The sequence below is a fragment of the Argentina silus genome (assembly GCF_951799395.1).
Source record: "Argentina silus genome assembly, chromosome: 14".
Taxonomy (NCBI): domain Eukaryota; kingdom Metazoa; phylum Chordata; class Actinopteri; order Argentiniformes; family Argentinidae; genus Argentina; species Argentina silus.
In genome coordinates this window covers 7,421,697-7,438,754 of record NC_139668.1, presented here as the reverse complement: position 1 = coordinate 7,438,754, position 17,058 = coordinate 7,421,697, and the positions used below count along the sequence as shown (strand labels likewise).

The following is a 17,058-nucleotide window of genomic DNA, read 5'->3' as shown; positions in this document are numbered from 1 at the left end:
TCCTTATCTCCGTTTTCTCCATGATTAATGCTGCTGCAATTTTCTCACACCACGTCTCTGTCTGTCTGTCTGTCTCTCTGTCTCTCTTTTTATCCCCTCTCTCTCTCTTTCTCACACAGACACACTCCCTCTTTCTCTCTCTCCCTCTCTCTCCCTCTCTTTTCTCATGTGGAAAACCATGTCTGCTGTAGTGCTTCGCATTCCTGCGGTTTGACTGGCACTTCCTGCCGTGAACGAGAAGCACGGCTGCAGTAAAGAACATTCCTTAAGTCTTGTAGAATTTTTTTCCTTCTTTTTATTAGTTTAGTTTGTCTTTGTTAACTGAAAAAACATTAGGCTCTTAAGCATCTCCCATGTATTTACATTTTTAACGAGTTTTAAATTGGTGTTGCTGTCGCAGGAATAATAGATTATGAATAGATTGTAGACTTGAGCTACCTTTTATATGGAATGACTCACAGAATGAATGAGGCGGGTAATTGTACCTACCCACAAACCAATTTCAATGTTTGTACACGAAGTACAGTACAACCACAAGATTACACTGGCTCACACGTGGGTACGCACACATTCACACACAGACAGACACACACGTGTGCACACACACACGTGCACGCACACACACACACACACGTGCGCACACACACACACACACACACACGCACACACACACACACACACACACACACACACACACACACGCACACACACACGTACACACACACACACACACACACACACACACACACACACACTCACACACACACACACACACACACACACACACACAGACAATGTTAACCAAGGTTCTTCACAGTAGGGTTACTCAACAAAGACTGAAACGGTGGGATGATTCACAACAAAGTCCTTAATAGCGTCGAGAAGCAACTTAGAACGTGATAATTGCTCTCTTTTTCCGTTTCGTGTTTGTTATGCACCTGCCTGTAAACCCTTGCTTTGTGCTTGACTTACTGGTTGCCTTTTTTCCACTGCAAACATACACACTGTAATCCATTTATACAGCTGGAGGTTTTTAGAGAAGGCACAACAGCTGTGTATTATACCAACGGATCTTTTTGGAGACAGGCAGTCAACGGGCCATTCAGAACTGCTAAATTTAGAAAGCCCTGGGCTTCTTGAATAAAAAACAAACCATCAACAACAATGAGGAGTGAACCCACTAATAGATTTAAGCCAGCTGCCATAACTTTGAATTGAGTTAAAACTTCGACTCATTTAGCCTCACTCCCAATGACTACCACCTGTGTAGCGGTTAATTGAACAATGCGTTCCCTCTGCCAGAGAGAGTACAGGATTTCTGATACACTATCCTCTATTAACATTGAGGTTTAATCACAGTGGAAACTAGTCACTACGGAGCTGTCAGTCTTCTCAACAGTGAAGCTCAGACGTGACAGAATAATCAATCAACTGTGTCAAATGATGATGACCATTGGTTCAGCTATTTACATTGCTCTCACACACACCCGTACTCACACTACGCATGCACACACACACACACACACACACACACACACACACACACACACACACACACACACACACAGTGCAGCTGAGGATCAGGTCAGGGCCACTTCGCCCCCTCCTTCGCTAATACCGTAAGCAGGTGTAAACTCTGACGGTAATCTGGTTTCCTTTTTTGTATTCAAGAAAGAAAAACAAGTGAGGAAAATTCTGAAGGTGGAAAAAAGCCTGTTTCCAGTAAAATACCTTCTGATCACCAGTAAATGCCCCTCCTGCCTGCTTGTGTTATTCTAGCCTCCTGAATAGGTCAGATCGCGTGGGCAGCAGGGTCAGACTGTTACAGCATCCAATCCACCGCCCTTGGATTCAACATATTTATCTTAATACGAATATATAACCTTTCATATTTCATTTTCTGCCTGGGCTGGCTTAGCGGGTGTCTTGGGGGGCCTGTAGTGCATATGGCAAGGAAGGCAATGGTGTGTGAGTGTGTGTGTGTGTGTGTGTGTGTGTGTGTGTGTGTTTGTGTGTGTTTGTGTGTTGCAGTCATAAGACCTGGATGCCTCATATAATTCAGGCCTATTTGTTGCTACAGTATTTGGCCTTGGGGGTCCTGCTTGGCCCCTGGCCCTGGGTTGGGGCTAACCGGGCCCCTCACCAGCCTTCCACCACGCCAAATTACCCCGTCTCTAGACCCAAGGTTGACCAGCCTTGGGTGATGTTGTTGTGCCGTGCCTGTTGGGATTTGTCTGTGGGGTGTAGTCTACTCAGCTGGAGGGCTCTCACTCTCTCTTGCAGCCTTGCATAAGCTACATTAACAACAAACCGTAGTTATTTTCCATCAGGGCACGCAAGGTGAAGAGGCTCAGGGCAGGAGTCAGGAGAGTTGTCTACTGTACGGTTTAAACTCATTGACCTACTGCAGCTGTCCCCTGCAGCTCCAACCTCTGTATCACATGGGTCTGTTAACTTCTGTGTAACACTGCTACTGTATGTGCCCTACTGGCTTCACCATTGGGCCTTCAGCCCTTCAGACAGTGGAATATCCAATCTTTAACTATCTGAACCACTACACCATCTTCATCTTTGCTGTAATTAATATTTCATAAATAACAGCCCTGTTATATATTAACGATTGCAACATATGTTTCAAATGGAATTCCTCCATATACATTAGTGACAGCAAATGCAGTACGCCAAGAAATACTCAATACAAGAAACATATGATGTTACTGAGGACAGAACTCCACTCAGGGGTATATTTTCCATAGTATACAGGCCCCTCACCTTACAGATTCTAAATAATGTTTCCCTCTTGCCCGCAATGACCCTGAAACACTCATTTATGGCTAGGAAAGTTTACAAGACCACAGTAGACCACGAACATCATGTATCTCTCTCTCCCAAGAGTTGTCTCCTCTCTCAACTACAGTTCATTGACCCTTCTCATCTTGGCTCTGTTGGACTGACGTTAGATCATGCAACATGACAAGACTGCTTCTCACTGTACTGTAGCTGTCCCTATTCCCAGTGGGATCTCTGATCTCTCCACAGAGATGAAGAGCCCTTGGATGGGCCATGCAGACGTTTACGATCTGATGATGCAGCCGCAGGTCTGAGTCACTAAGCATCTCCAGTATCTCTACTGATTAAATCTGTCTGTTTTCATCTCCTCCTTCACCACCAAAGCACCGCAGGAAGTAGGTACCGTAAATACAGACCACCAGGTTTCATGCTCTGCGTCAGCACAGGCTTCCCAAACCTGCTTGGATTAAAGGGAAAATTGGAAAAATGGATTAGACAGAGCGAGGTAGCATTCCAGACTCAGGGAGGAGACATACATGCAACCCAGAAAGCAAGTGAGAGAGAGTGAAAAGACCAAGTGAGTGTTCCAAATCTGATTGTCATTAAGGCCAAGTCAATCTCAGGTCGAGCGACTCTGAGTTATGTTCCTTCACTTCTATCACTTCACTCCAAGGCGGACACACCCAGAAAATTTGCAGTTATCCATTTCCCCTCGTGAAGGGATGGAGAATGTCCTATAAATCAGACCAACCCGGGTCTTTCCATGGCTTACTGTGTATGACAGGTCCGTGGCAAACACATACAGTCATACAGTCGAGGCAAGCTCACAAACTGGGTGAGTATAGGGAGGACCCCAAAGAGCCTAGAACTAAACCACAGCCATCGGTGTGGCTGACATCATATTGCATGCTTCTGCAAGGCCCGAAATCAACAGGACCACCCCGGAGCTTTGGTGGGGTTCCCTCTCAGGAATAGAACATGAATTTTAAGCTCCATAATTCACTAATATCTTTTTTTCAAATTAAACACTTTGCAGGCGTTCCCTCCCACACAGAGATAATGTCAGCCTGTGAATTGGAGGCTTGGAATGACAGCAACATAAAGATATGATCTCTGAAGGGAACAAGAGTTTACCATGACTGTCACGCCATCATCATCTGCTTGTAGTACATACTGTATTAAATGCAAAGCCCAAATGCCATCATGCAGCATCCCTCCTGTGTGACTCAGTTTGAAGAACTGGTGCATGGTCGAGGCATCAATTCCTGTTGGGACCATATATACAAAAAAACAGTATCACTGAACTGTAAGTTACTTTGGATAAAAAGCAAGCAAGCTATATGGAATACACAGCATACAGTAAGGACAACTATTTAGGGTACAGTCCATCACAAATGCATTTTTCAAATGGTATAGTTTGGTTTTGAATTGCTACAGAGCAGGCTCAGAAATGCAGAAATAGAGAGGAGTAAAAGACTCATTCAGGCCATTTGTGTTGGTGACAATCCGGTATTCACTGATTTCTGTTTTAACAAGGTGGTCGGATGCAGCTGATGAAACACAGGTTTACTGGAATCGCAGGCCTGGGAATGTGGGACAGAGGAAAGGATCGGAATTTTTCACTGAAGAAGGAAAGCTAAAATGTGTTTGGGCCATCCTGGAGTACGGGTCAATGCCCAGTTAAACAGAGAGGGATAAGTATAGAACAGGAGGTCAGCTAGGGATATCATGGTCTCCGAACCGAAGGAAAGGGCAGGATATAGTTCACTGGCTTGCATTGTGGATGGAAAGCCATCAGCTTTGGAGAGAGGGCTGCTGGACAGGTGTGGGAACAACCTGTATGTGTGTGTGTGTGTGTGTGTGTGTGTGTGTGTGTGTGTGTGTGTGTGTGTGTGTGTGTGTGTCTGTGTGTTTTAGGGACCATCTCGGAGTGGAACATCTGTGCTGCAGACTGGAGCCCTTGTCTGTCATTCCTGCATCCTGTGACAGGGCTGCGCGGAAGGACAGGCAGATGTTCTGGAATGAACGGACATCACCCCAACATTCTATTTCCCCTCTATAAGGGCAGCCATGAGAAGATTCACTCTCTTAGAGAGCCTGAACCAAAAGGCTTGACCTTAAACCACCATCATAATTCAAAGAGCAGAGAACCCACAGACAAGAAACATTTTTGAACAATTTGGGTATTGTATTTCACTGGTATGTGTGTATGAATTGATGAAGCAGAATTTGTCTTTTCCTCCATTACATGCTGAAGTGTAAGAATTCAGGTGTTGTTTACCTGCAAACTAACCTGGGTGAAAAGCTACAGATGCTGTACTATATATGCATCAACGATGGGACAGAAAGCTGGCAATGAAAGAGTGAAATTGAGTGAGCTGTCTTCAAGAATACCTGCTGCCCAACATTACCAGACGATGCTTCAGAACACCAGCTCACCACAGCTATGGGACAAAGTGTCCTTCTCAAAAATTCTTAAGGCAAGGAGAAGGTGGGGGGGAAAACAGAGGGGGGGGGGGGAAGAGGCAAAAACGCAGGCTAGCCAAGCGTGTGAGGAATGTACCAGACTTCAACAACATCCTGAGGGAACAGAGACGGAACGCAGCAGCGAGCCTCCGTCCAGGAGCCTGGGCTATTTTTAGCCCCAAACCTCACCTCATTAAAAGAGGGGTGCTTTTGTAACCCCAGCAGGTCTCCTTGAGGCCATTATTTTGGGCAAAATAACCAATGCCTGAGGATAAGCTAGGGTCACATCAGACGAGAGGGTCTGAAACTCATCTCTGTTTCTGCCCTCTTTGAGTCCCTGCCCGCATGACACAAATTATGCAATGTAGGCATTGGCGTTTTTTCAGGCTTTCAGGCTCAGGAAAAGGTGGACTTTTTTCCCCATTAGTCTTTTTTTGGGAGCTGAAATTCTCTGCGGTCCTCTCTCTTAAGCTACTCACGCTCCTAGACCAAATTATAAAATAACATTACATTTCATAACTTCTATGTTTTTTCGCATTTTATTTTTAGTCAACTTTGACCAGATGTATGATTACTACTAGGAATTTATATGTTAGCAAACTGGGCCCAGGTAATCTCCATTAATTAAAACCAGTGCTGAATCTCACTCAGATCTAACCTTTAAGTCTTCAATGTCTTCATTCAACCTCCTCTTCCAACAAAAGGGCCCCATAAGTGAGACAATATAGGACATAGAACAATCTTTATTTCTATGATCCACCCTTTCATCCAAACTATACATTTGGGTCCACACTTTATGAGTAAGGTCTCATTAAAGTGAGGTGGGACTTGAGTAGGTCAGACAGCCCTGTTATTGATGAGAACAAGGCTCTTCTGGGGCGATGTGGTAGAGAGATGTGGGACTCAACAAGATTCTGGGTCAAAGTAAGGCCTATTTCTGCCAAGCATGGGCCATAATAACATGTCTCACAAAGTTAAGTAAGCGCCTGCCGTCATTCCCATGTTCTTTGTGATGTCTGTGCGATATGGGAACAGCTGCTTGCATCGGCACAACGGTCATCAACAACATTCTCACAGGAGGATCAAACTTGCAGGGAGACGCCTATGGAAGCCATTATGGCACAAAAACAGCAGCAAAGCCCTCGTGCCAGCACTCTCACTTTGATGTAAGAGGATATGAGGTGTAAGGTATAATGCTGAACTAGAGGACTTGAGTGCGAGGGGGTTCACAGGGCAACTATCCCGCAAGAAAGACGGGAAAAATAAAATAAATAGGAGGATAACGTGTACGATTAAAGTGTTGAAATAAGGTTTGGATGAAGAGTGGGAGACCAATCTTACACTGTGTGAAAGAAAGTCTCTTGTATCACCTCAGCAGTAACTTCATCCCCGACACAACATCTTTTTAGTTCTGTTCCCGTACACTGTATTTTTCAATTGAGTCCTTTGTTTGCAGCCTTGTACAGTTCAAACCCAATTATGATAATATTGACATACATTTGGTGTTCAAGTTCAAAGGGTTTGTCTGTTGCTGGGAGGCGACAGGCAAGGCTTTCTCTCCCATGCTGAAGTACATGTTTTTCCCCCCTGGGTAGTAGAGGCTGGGTGGGGGCAGCATGCTGGGGGTCAGGGGTCAAGACATGGGCCTCAGCATGACATTTGCCTTGTTGTTGTCTGATTGTTCCATACTCTTTAGTTTTTTGAACTCCCACTGACTTTAAGTTATCATTCAGGTTGTTAAAAGGGCTAAAGTGGCAGTTAATGCAAGAGCAGCAACCTTCGATCAAAATTTAAACCTGGAAGGTTCATGATGTAAGGGAAAACAACTATTTTTGTGTGATCCAAGAATGTACATTTTGATCAACTAAATAAATAAATCACTGCTTGCAATGTGAAATGAAAAGAAACTGAACCAGATATCAGTAAAAGTAGGAACAGTAGGAACATCGTCTTTTTTTTCCCTCTGAAACATACAGATACTGGTTCTGATTGATTGGGGCCCTCTTTCCGACATCCAGCACACACGATGCACCAAACACCGTCGACAGTAATTACACGGCTTGATAAGGTGAAACATCAGAGTCAAGGTTCAGCGCTCTGCCACGAATATCACAGACGTCATCTGATCTGGGGACGACCGGTGTGAAGGAAACCCACAGTCAAGGCCCACCTTCACTTTCTGAAATCTCAGCAGGAAAGTTACCCAGCGTAATCAGTTTGTCTGCCCTGATCACACACCGCTTCGACTGAGGGCTCCACCCAGCCCTCTAATCCTGCTCTAATAACGCTGGTCAGCGCATTGACAGGTGAGGTCATCAGGGCAGGAAATGGGAGTCAGCTGAGATAAAAGAGCCTCGCTCTGTGGTGTGAAAGGGTGGTTGACTGTGTGAGGTTGTGACCCCCATTCCATCTCCCTCCTTGGCGGGAGATCCAGGAAGCGGCCGATAAGCTTGTTGTGGCCCTCACACATCGCCTGTCTGTGATACGAGACAAGGGAGTGGACGACGCAGGCTGAGTCTCTCGGAGGATGTTGATGTCTGACATCGCTGTGATGAGGGAAAGAATGTTTTTTTCCTCTGGAACCAGAGTGTGTTACAGTTGGGTCTTTGGGGGCTCTCTGCAGCAAACATATGATTTCGAAAGGATTTGAAAAGTGTTGACTTTGAGATGAGGATTTAGTTCCAGGCAGCTAAGAGCTTGGTTGCGGTCAGTGCATTCATGGCTCTCGCTGTTGGCTGGAGTGAGTCATCATAGAGTAGTGGCCAAAAGCATCAGGCGGAGAGAAAAGCCAGCCGAACACCTTTAGTCATTTGCACCAATACAGGATGCAATCAACTCTGCATGTCCTGCTGTGACTAACTGTCCTTTGAGTCAAATGACTTGTTATGACTTGAGGTTGACCTGACAGGGACTGAGGTCATGGTCGTTGTCACCTAAACACCCCTCCACACCCATCAAACACCCGACTGCCTGTCTACAATCACCATTACAGCACAATGCCTTGGAACAATAAACTCATATTTACAGAGAATGAAAAAAACAACAACAATTGACAACAAATCACACATGCCATATAAATGTCTTCCTCCCTTCCTCTGCTTTAAATCAGCATTGTGGGTCTGGCCTCCCAGTGGCCATGCAAGGCATCACAACAACAAGTAAGCACACTGTGGCATGCCTTTGAGGTTGGGTGTGGTCAATGAATTGCAATGAAAGCAATTCTTTAAAAATTTCCGTAAACATTACTTTTGGTAATTCAGTTATCTTGTGAACACCAAATCCTCTCACACATGGAAAAAGGAACCCTTGATGTTCCAAAGGGCTGATGATATTCATTATGTTAGAAAAAAAATGTGAATATGTGAACTGAAGACTTTGCCAGTTGCAGAGTAGAGGCTGTGGTTCATCACAACCATAACAACCACCATATTTACAGACTTGGAAGGTTGAGCCATTATGCTATTCATTGGCTGCTGGCCTCCATCCCTTGCCCAGCATCCAGAGGCCAACTAAATTAGGTGTCCTTCCCAACACTCTGTAGTCTCTTCACTGAAGCTGGTCTGAATTCACACATTGTAGCCATCAGCCTGTACTCAGCTCAGAGCAGGAAGGTCTCTTGCGGAGCGCGAGTCAAGGCACTCCACAGCTTTTGCAGTTTTTTGAAAATTTACGGCACTCCTTAGTTACGGTTCTGTTTTGAACTTATGTACATGTTTCAGCTCTCTGAGCTCTGAGCTCTGGGCCTGGCGTTGCCAAGGCACGATTTCCTTGAGCCAGCTCCGGGGAGCAGGAGGCACTCTGCCTGCTGTCACATTCCGGCTCCTCTGGTTCCCAACCAAGAAGAGAAAACCAACCGCAGGAAAATACAGTGAAAATACAGTGAGAGGGCCATTGCAGAATGAGAGAGAGAGAGAGAGAGAGAGAGAGAGAGAGAGAGACAGAGAGAGAGAGAGAGAGAGAGAGAGAGAGAGACAGACAGACAGAGAGAGAGAGAGAGAGAGAGAGAGAGAGAGAGAGAGAGAGAGAGTGCAAAGGAGAGAGAGAGTTACAGAGGAGCTTGTTCATTATGTTGGCAAATACGACCCCTTGTGTGATTGTGCTCTCTGTGGCGTTTGGGCAAACAGAACCTCTTGACTTTGTAGGTACACACACACAGCTTCATGCGGTTGGCATGCCTCAGGAAATAGCTGCCGGCCGGGCAAGAGGAGGAAGAAAGAAAAAAACCATTTACTTTTTCCCCCATATGTGTTTCCTATTTAACACCTGACAGCGAAGAGTGGACAGGCTGTTCTTGACATTCAATTATCCTGTTTTTGCTTCTCTGTAAGGACATGACAGACAGATCCCCCAAGCCATTTTTGTTCTCTCATGTGCAGTTTTTATTATATTCAGCTTCAATTACAAAGAAAATCACCTCCGCTTTATTCAAGGGCCTGGCCATCTTTTCTTATCCCATGTTGTAAGATTCTGTAGAATCGTTTTGTAACAGAAGTCTCAAATACATAGCTGTCTGTTGCACAATATATCTGTGGGATGTTATTTTGACACCCCAGGTCTGTCTCTGCTAAGTAGTGTGTCTGAAGTAGTGTGTCATTTACAGTACAGATCCAACATTTGCAGACAGTGAGGCCCACTGCGAAATGAGCAACCACCACCTGTTGTGTCTGTACATGTCACCTGTAATTACCTGGGTACATGTGACTATCAGACTGGTCTGAATTTATTATGTAATGCTTATATCATGAGAAAAACGTTCTTTTTTTTATATACCACATTACACATAATAAGGTTAACCAGAGACCCCCCCCCCCCCCCCCCTTTTAATCAATTTCACTACCCTTGCCATGCATAGCCTATTATCACATGCCAATGTAAAGCTTTAATGATGTACTTTAGTTTAAATTGCGGCCAAATAGGCTAAAATGTTCTCCAGCAGACTGTGTCAAATTAAACTCACAGACATCATTGTCAGTTCCCGCTTAGAGAATACACAAAAATTCCACCTGGCTGGACTTCTGTCTCAAAAGGTGAAATTTGAAACAGTGGGTTGATTGAGCGGGCTGTCTCTAAGAACTGGTCTCCTCTGAGGAATTAGGAAAGCCATCTGGAACTTGAATATTTTCACCCCTTTGGGTCGCGTGGCATAACTTTTGTTTCCTGGGCTACACCCCACTGGCGGAGTATTTAAACTAGGGGTTCTCCTCTCCATGCCTCAGTCTAGCCCTCCAGCTTTGCAGCAACGAGTGAACGGAACGGAACAGAACAGAGCGCGAAAAAGGAAACTCCTTTCTCGCTGAACGAAAACAAACGTGTGGACTGCGCACGCTGTTGAAATAACGCATCATGTCTGAGGAAATTACCAGCAGAATCTGCCTTCTCCTGCTCATCATCTCGTCGGTGAGTGCTTCACTGGCATCCAATATGACAGCTCTTTCATATGACAACATAATGATGTGCTGAATTATTTTGATTTCTTTTATTTAATTACATTTTTGTCATAGCCTACATCACTTATCAAATGACAGATCTTCATATGCATTCTCTCTCTCATTTAACTGCCTGCTGGTGTATGAGTTGGTACCTATTTGTTATAATTTACTAAAATCAAGAGTAGCTATACACTTCTTGGAACGCAATGTGCAGTGAGCAGCTGAAAAACATTCGTTGGGGGTGGAGTCTGTCAATGCAATGTGATGGAGAAGTATGGTTGTTTTAGTTGAGGGACACATTATTGACATTATTCAGAAATGTTATTGGGTTTGTTAATTTGGTCATTTCTGTAATGTTTACAGAAATCTAAAGAGAATGAAGACATAATACTATGGCAAATAATACAGGGAAGGTACCCAACAATAAATGGCATAATAAGATATAATGACAGTTTAACTGAATGCAAATAATCATCAGGCATTCTGATTTGCATTCAGCTTATGTCAATTTGTTATCACTAAACTTCTTACAACATCAGCTCTTGAATAGAATGATTGTACATTTAATTAGATAAAACCGCAAAGATTTGTGAAGTGTTTTTCCACCTCAAAGTATCTTGCATTAACTTGTATCTCGTCTAACATACAAAGCATCATAGTGCAACAATGCTGTCCTATAGGCTACCTCAGCAGCCTAAACAAACCCAGCCAAATAGAAGGGACCTATTTTACTTAAATCTAGTGTAGTGCCCCCATCTTGTGGCAGCAAAGGGTATTACATTTATTGCACACAAAAGGAGAATCATTTTACATTTGACGTTATAGACATTTAGCAGACGCTTTTATCCAAATCGACTTAAAATAAGTACATTTTGTATAAAGTGCGTGAATCAACTATACATCACAGTCATCGTAAGTAAAATATTCAATATGAACAAGTGCTACCGGCAGTTAGACTGCTAGAGAAAGAAAACAGTTGTTAGGGGTATATCTTTTTTTTTTTTGCACCAAATTTCCCCTTTAAATGAATCCTGACGATAGCCATTATGCTCACTATCCATTTTAAGCACACTATTCTTTTTATTCACACTATCCTACAACTAAACTGACCGCTTGTTTCCCGTCTGCAGACAACAGCCCAGGACTGTTCTCAGGCCTGTGACTGTCCCTCGAACCCCCCTCCCTGCCCCTTTGGCACCAGCCTGGTCCTGGATGGCTGTGGCTGCTGCAAGGTGTGTGCCAGGCAGGCGGGCGAGCCCTGCACCCTCCTGGAGCCCTGCGACCACCACAAGGAGCTGTACTGTGACTATGCTCTGCTGAGTGACACTGAGACCGGCATCTGCATGGGTGAGTTATTTCTACAGTCAATGTAGCAGTTTTTAAGATATCTAACCAGACGGACATCACTTCTTGGCTCACCAGTGTAAGAGACAAATAAACAAATTGGTGTTTTTTTTAAATGTTATTCTGATGATCAACGTAAGGCCAAAGTAGTGAAAAAACCCCAATCGTAAATCATGTCTTTGCAACATTATAATGCTGATTATAAAAAGCTTGTACGTTTGTAATTGAACGTGGTGTCTTTTCTCCTCTGTATTCAGCCCAGGAGGGCCAGACATGTGACCTAGGCGGGGTCATCTACCGCAGTGGGGAGACGTTCCAGCCCAGCTGCAAGCACCAGTGTGTCTGCATGAACGGAGAGATCGGCTGTGTGCCCACCTGTGCCAGCGACGTGCGGCTGCCCTCCCCCGACTGCCCGTACCCACGCCGCATCCAGATCCCTGGCAAGTGTTGCGAGGAGTGGGTGTGTGACCAGAGCCCCCAAGACCACCCCTTCCAGTCAGCCATGGCTGGTGAGTTCTCCTCTTCAACAAACTGAACCTTTCTATTTCCCTCTGTCTATATTTCTGTGTCTTTATACATATGTATCTCTCTCTCTCCCTCTCTCTCTCTCTCTCTCTCAAAGCTGAACCTCTTCAACATCTCTCTGTTTACACCTGATCCATCTCCTTCTCTCTCTCTCTGTCTCTCTCTCTCTCTCTCTCTATCCTATCTCTCTCTCTCCTATGTCTCTCTCTCTCTCCGACAAAAAAACCTAACCTCACACCCTCCCCCTCTCTCTCCTTCTCCCTATACATTCCTTCTCTTTCACCACTGATCTCCTTTCCCTCTCCCTTTATCCCTGCCAGGCTCTGAAATTCACCCCTTGGTCTCCTCTTCCCCTCTGTCAGTCTACCGGGAGGTGTCGGCCCACGGGCCCATACTAGAGAGCCCCAGGGACAACTGCATCGTCCAGACGACCGAGTGGAGCGAGTGCTCTGCCACCTGCGGCATGGGCGTCTCCTCCCGGGTCACCAACGACAACGAGCAGTGCCAGCTGGAGAGGCAGACCCGTGTCTGTATGATCAGACTCTGCCACGTAGAACAAGAGAAGGACATCAAGGTTGGTGCCATCCCTAGCATCATAGAGTAACACACTATTGCACTAGGGCTATGGCCATCAGGGGAGGCTAGTGGAGGTAGAAATCAGAGGACGGGCTCATTATAATGCATAGAATGGAATGAGGAATGGTATCAATGATCAATCATTCCTCATTCCATTCCATGCCACCCCTCATTCCATTCTATGCATTACAACGAGTCCATCCTCCGATTTCTACCTCCACCAGCCTCCCCTGCATGACATGATCTTACATGGCATTTCTCACCATTGCTAAGTGAGTGCTATATATGCTTTTGAGCACCGCACACATGATTTGTATTCCAAGTCAGGAACACAGTATGTCAGTCATTGGCTGTACAGGCTACAGCTGTATCTACATCCGTGTAAAGTTATTGTCAAGGTATTCAAGAGTTGTTTGACGAAGGAACGGATAAGCAAATCATAAGCTAAAGTCCATATTTGTCTTGGTCCACAGAGGGGGAAGAAGTGCGTTCGGACCCCTAAGACCCAGCGCGGCATGCACTTCGAGTTGTCGGGCTGCAGCAGCACCAGGGTCTACAAGCCCAAGTTCTGCGGGGTGTGTACAGACGGCCGCTGCTGCACCCCTCACTCCACCGTCACCGCCGAGGTGGAGTTCCGCTGCCCCGAGGGAGACACCTTCAGACGGAAGATGATGTTCATCAAGACCTGCTCCTGCCACCATGACTGTCCACGAGACAACGACATCTTCCTCGCGTCCAACACCCGCAGAATGATCGGGGACTATGACAATGACATGTGAGGGGCCTTGGCTGCCGAGACACATGCGCTGCACACATGAACACACACGAACACACACACACGAACATATGAACACATGACCACACACACACACACACACAGGAACACATGAACACACACACACACACACACAAACACATGAACACACACACACATACAAACACAAAAACACACACACACACACACACACACACACACACACACACACACACACACATACATAGGATCATACATCCCTACCCTTCTCAATGCACTCACACACTCATAGGCAGCTGTTTGAATTTCTGGTAACCCCATCTGTCCCTACCACCTATAGGCATGTCAACCTAGTTGTGAGACTGCAAAAAGAATGTGTGATTGAAATATATGAAGACGAAAAGCATGAAAACGATACTTTTAGGTTTTCTTTTTTGTTTGTTTGTTTTTAGTTTAACGCGCAGCTTTAAAGTCACCTGGCTCTTTGACTGGTCTGCCCGTATATGTATACAGAGAGATGCTGTATGGTGGACCTGACGCACTGAGGACTCAATAAGAGACACTTAGCAGATCTTTCTGGAAGGTTTATTCACACTCACTGCTTTAGTGCCATAGGAAGATAATATTGTAGCATACAGCAGTAGATAGGGGGCGCACTGAGGCACTTACTAAACCAAATGTCACATCTTGACATGGAATGATAGAAAATGACATTTAAAATGTATTTTTCACCAGTTGAGACAAAAATATTTAGGAAGTACATGCCCCAACATCTGCATAATATTGAGTTCATGTAAGTACATACCTGACAAAAAACTATTGCGAATGTTTATGCTGATTTCGTTTTTTTCAATTTTCGACATGGACATTACCTGTATCTTTCACCTTTTTAATCACTTAATTGTTGGAAGGTGAATTGCTGACCACTGATAGATGTTCAGTCTAGTTTGAGGGGTCCAATGTAAGAGTTTGGGTCTCTCTTAAATTTGCTCTCTCCAACCCTGATTGCATCCTCTCAGACCTACAAAGTAGACGTAAATGAAGAATAAAGAATTGACCCAAAAACAAACACAATGTGGCTTAGCTGAAGAATTACAGCCAATTAGTATATTGTTTACTGATTATTTAAAAAGAAGGAAAGAAAGACATTCGGCATTTGACGAATACACCTTGTGTAAATACTGTAAGACTGTGTACAGTTTTGTACTATAATTTATGTAACTGTTGTTTAATTAACACCATGTTGTAGTTGTATTTGTACTGTATCATACTGTTTTTCACTGTAACCACCTGGCCAAGATACAAGTGAGTTCCTATTTGTTGCACTTTTGTCTATTTCCAATAAAGAAATTATATTTTTTATACATATTTTGGTTGTTCCTCCTTTGTCCTGTATTTCTTAAAGAGGAAAATCTGTAGAGTGGGTGGGGCCAGTTCCGTCACCATTCCCCTGTTCTAAAGATATGGTACTGTAGAATTCTAATGGAATAATACAGTAGCAGCCATCTCAGCTGAGAACAAACGACCAGGAAATGAAAGCCATTATGATAAACTAGAACATCCATCACCCCTGTCTCTGGAATCATAGAACATATGGCAGAATCCATTCACATACTTCCGAATGACAAGACAAAATAGACGATGACTGGATTCCACTCAGTCTCAGCAATGCATGAGTGTGAGAATGTGAGTGTTAGTGGGAAAGATGTGGGGGCCGTTAAAGAGGATTGGATGTTTCCACTGCTGATGTCAGGACAAGAATGAAACCTTCCTCATGAAGCGTGGTGGGTTAGCCTAATCATTAAACAGCCCATGAAAAAGAGCTTATTATGCTGCTGAGCTAAGCTCACATCCATGACTGCGTTGGGGATGCACACCAGCACGCCAGTACTGCTGCTGCAGCTCCAGCCTTATCAGCGCCACTGGCTCGCAGGCAGGCAGCGAGCCAGTTCTGGGGGGGCTAATCTGCAGAGTGGGTGTATCTCTGCAGCTCAAGACCCTATCTCAGGCAGCAGATAATCACAGGCAGGGGGGCTGCACCTGGGATCCCCACAGCACAGCTACTGGCTGTTTGAGCATGGTTTGTCTGACTCTGTATGCATATGTGATAGTAGTACTGCATGCATGCTTGCGTATGGTGTGTGTGTGTGTGTGTGTGTGTGTGTGTGTGTGTGTGTAATGTACTCCACACAGTGCAATGCAGCATTTTTAGATGACGGGACGTCAAGGAGGAGGAACTACCCAGTGCTTGGGGGCAGGGAATTTTTTTGGATGGGTTTTTTGTATTTTCTACATTCTACATTTCTATGCTTTTATGTGTCCTTTCACCAACCAACTAAATCCTTTTCCTCTCTGCACATGCACGCACGCACACACGCGCGCATGCACGCACACACACACACACACACATACACACACACACACACACACACACACACAGACACAGACACACACACACAAACACAGGATGGCCTACTTTCATGCACCTGGCACCTTGTGTTTGGAATTGTAGATGGAACATATTGCTCATGACAGGGAATGAGCAACATTAAAGTAGTCACTGACCTTATTAGTAGGTGGGAGACATGGAGTGTTGTCTGTGAGTGGTAATACATCATTCTGCTTGCAATTACTCCACAAAAAGCCCAAAACTCAGCTGCTCGCGCAGCTCAGAGGTTTGAAGAGAGGCACTTTAGCAATATGATGGAGATTCAAGAGTGTAACCATCCATGTAGGCGGAATGGGTGGGCATTTAATGTGTCCCCAGATATGTCATGACAACCTGAAGTAAAACAATAACAAAGAGGACAATAAAGAGGGCAGTGCTTGAATACTGGAGCGAACAAAAGCACAAAGAGCCTCAATTTGGTTGAAAACTTTGCTCACAGTAAATGGCAAGCAAATGCCGTCTGTAGCCTCAGGGTAGGACAGGATTCTGTCGTCCCCACCGCACCCCACGACATTTGTGATATCTATCATATCTGCCTATGTTCTCCAGTGAAAGGCTGGGCACATCTCACTTGAAAGTTCCAAAGTAAGCCAAGCCTACCCCATAAGGATGATCTAGGACAGGGGAGGTAGAAATCTAAGGATGGGCTCATTGTAATGCATCCATCCTTCTACCTCCACCAACCTCCACTGATCTAAGCCTACTACTGTACTGGGAACCACCAA

The 17,058-nt window shown here is 44.9% G+C and overlaps 1 protein-coding gene across 1 annotated transcript; it reads left to right on the top strand.

Moving 5' to 3' along the window:
• Positions 1-10,516: 10,516 nt before the first annotated feature.
• On the top strand, positions 10,517-15,248 carry ccn2b (cellular communication network factor 2b). The gene is made up of 5 exons (XM_083684660.1): positions 10,517-10,653; positions 11,816-12,032; positions 12,287-12,538; positions 12,875-13,128; positions 13,604-15,248. The coding sequence occupies exons 1-5, from the start codon at positions 10,600-10,602 to the stop codon at positions 13,907-13,909; spliced, it is 1,083 nt and encodes a 360-aa protein (XP_083540786.1). The 5' UTR covers positions 10,517-10,599; the 3' UTR covers positions 13,910-15,248.
• Positions 15,249-17,058: the final 1,810 nt, after the last annotated feature.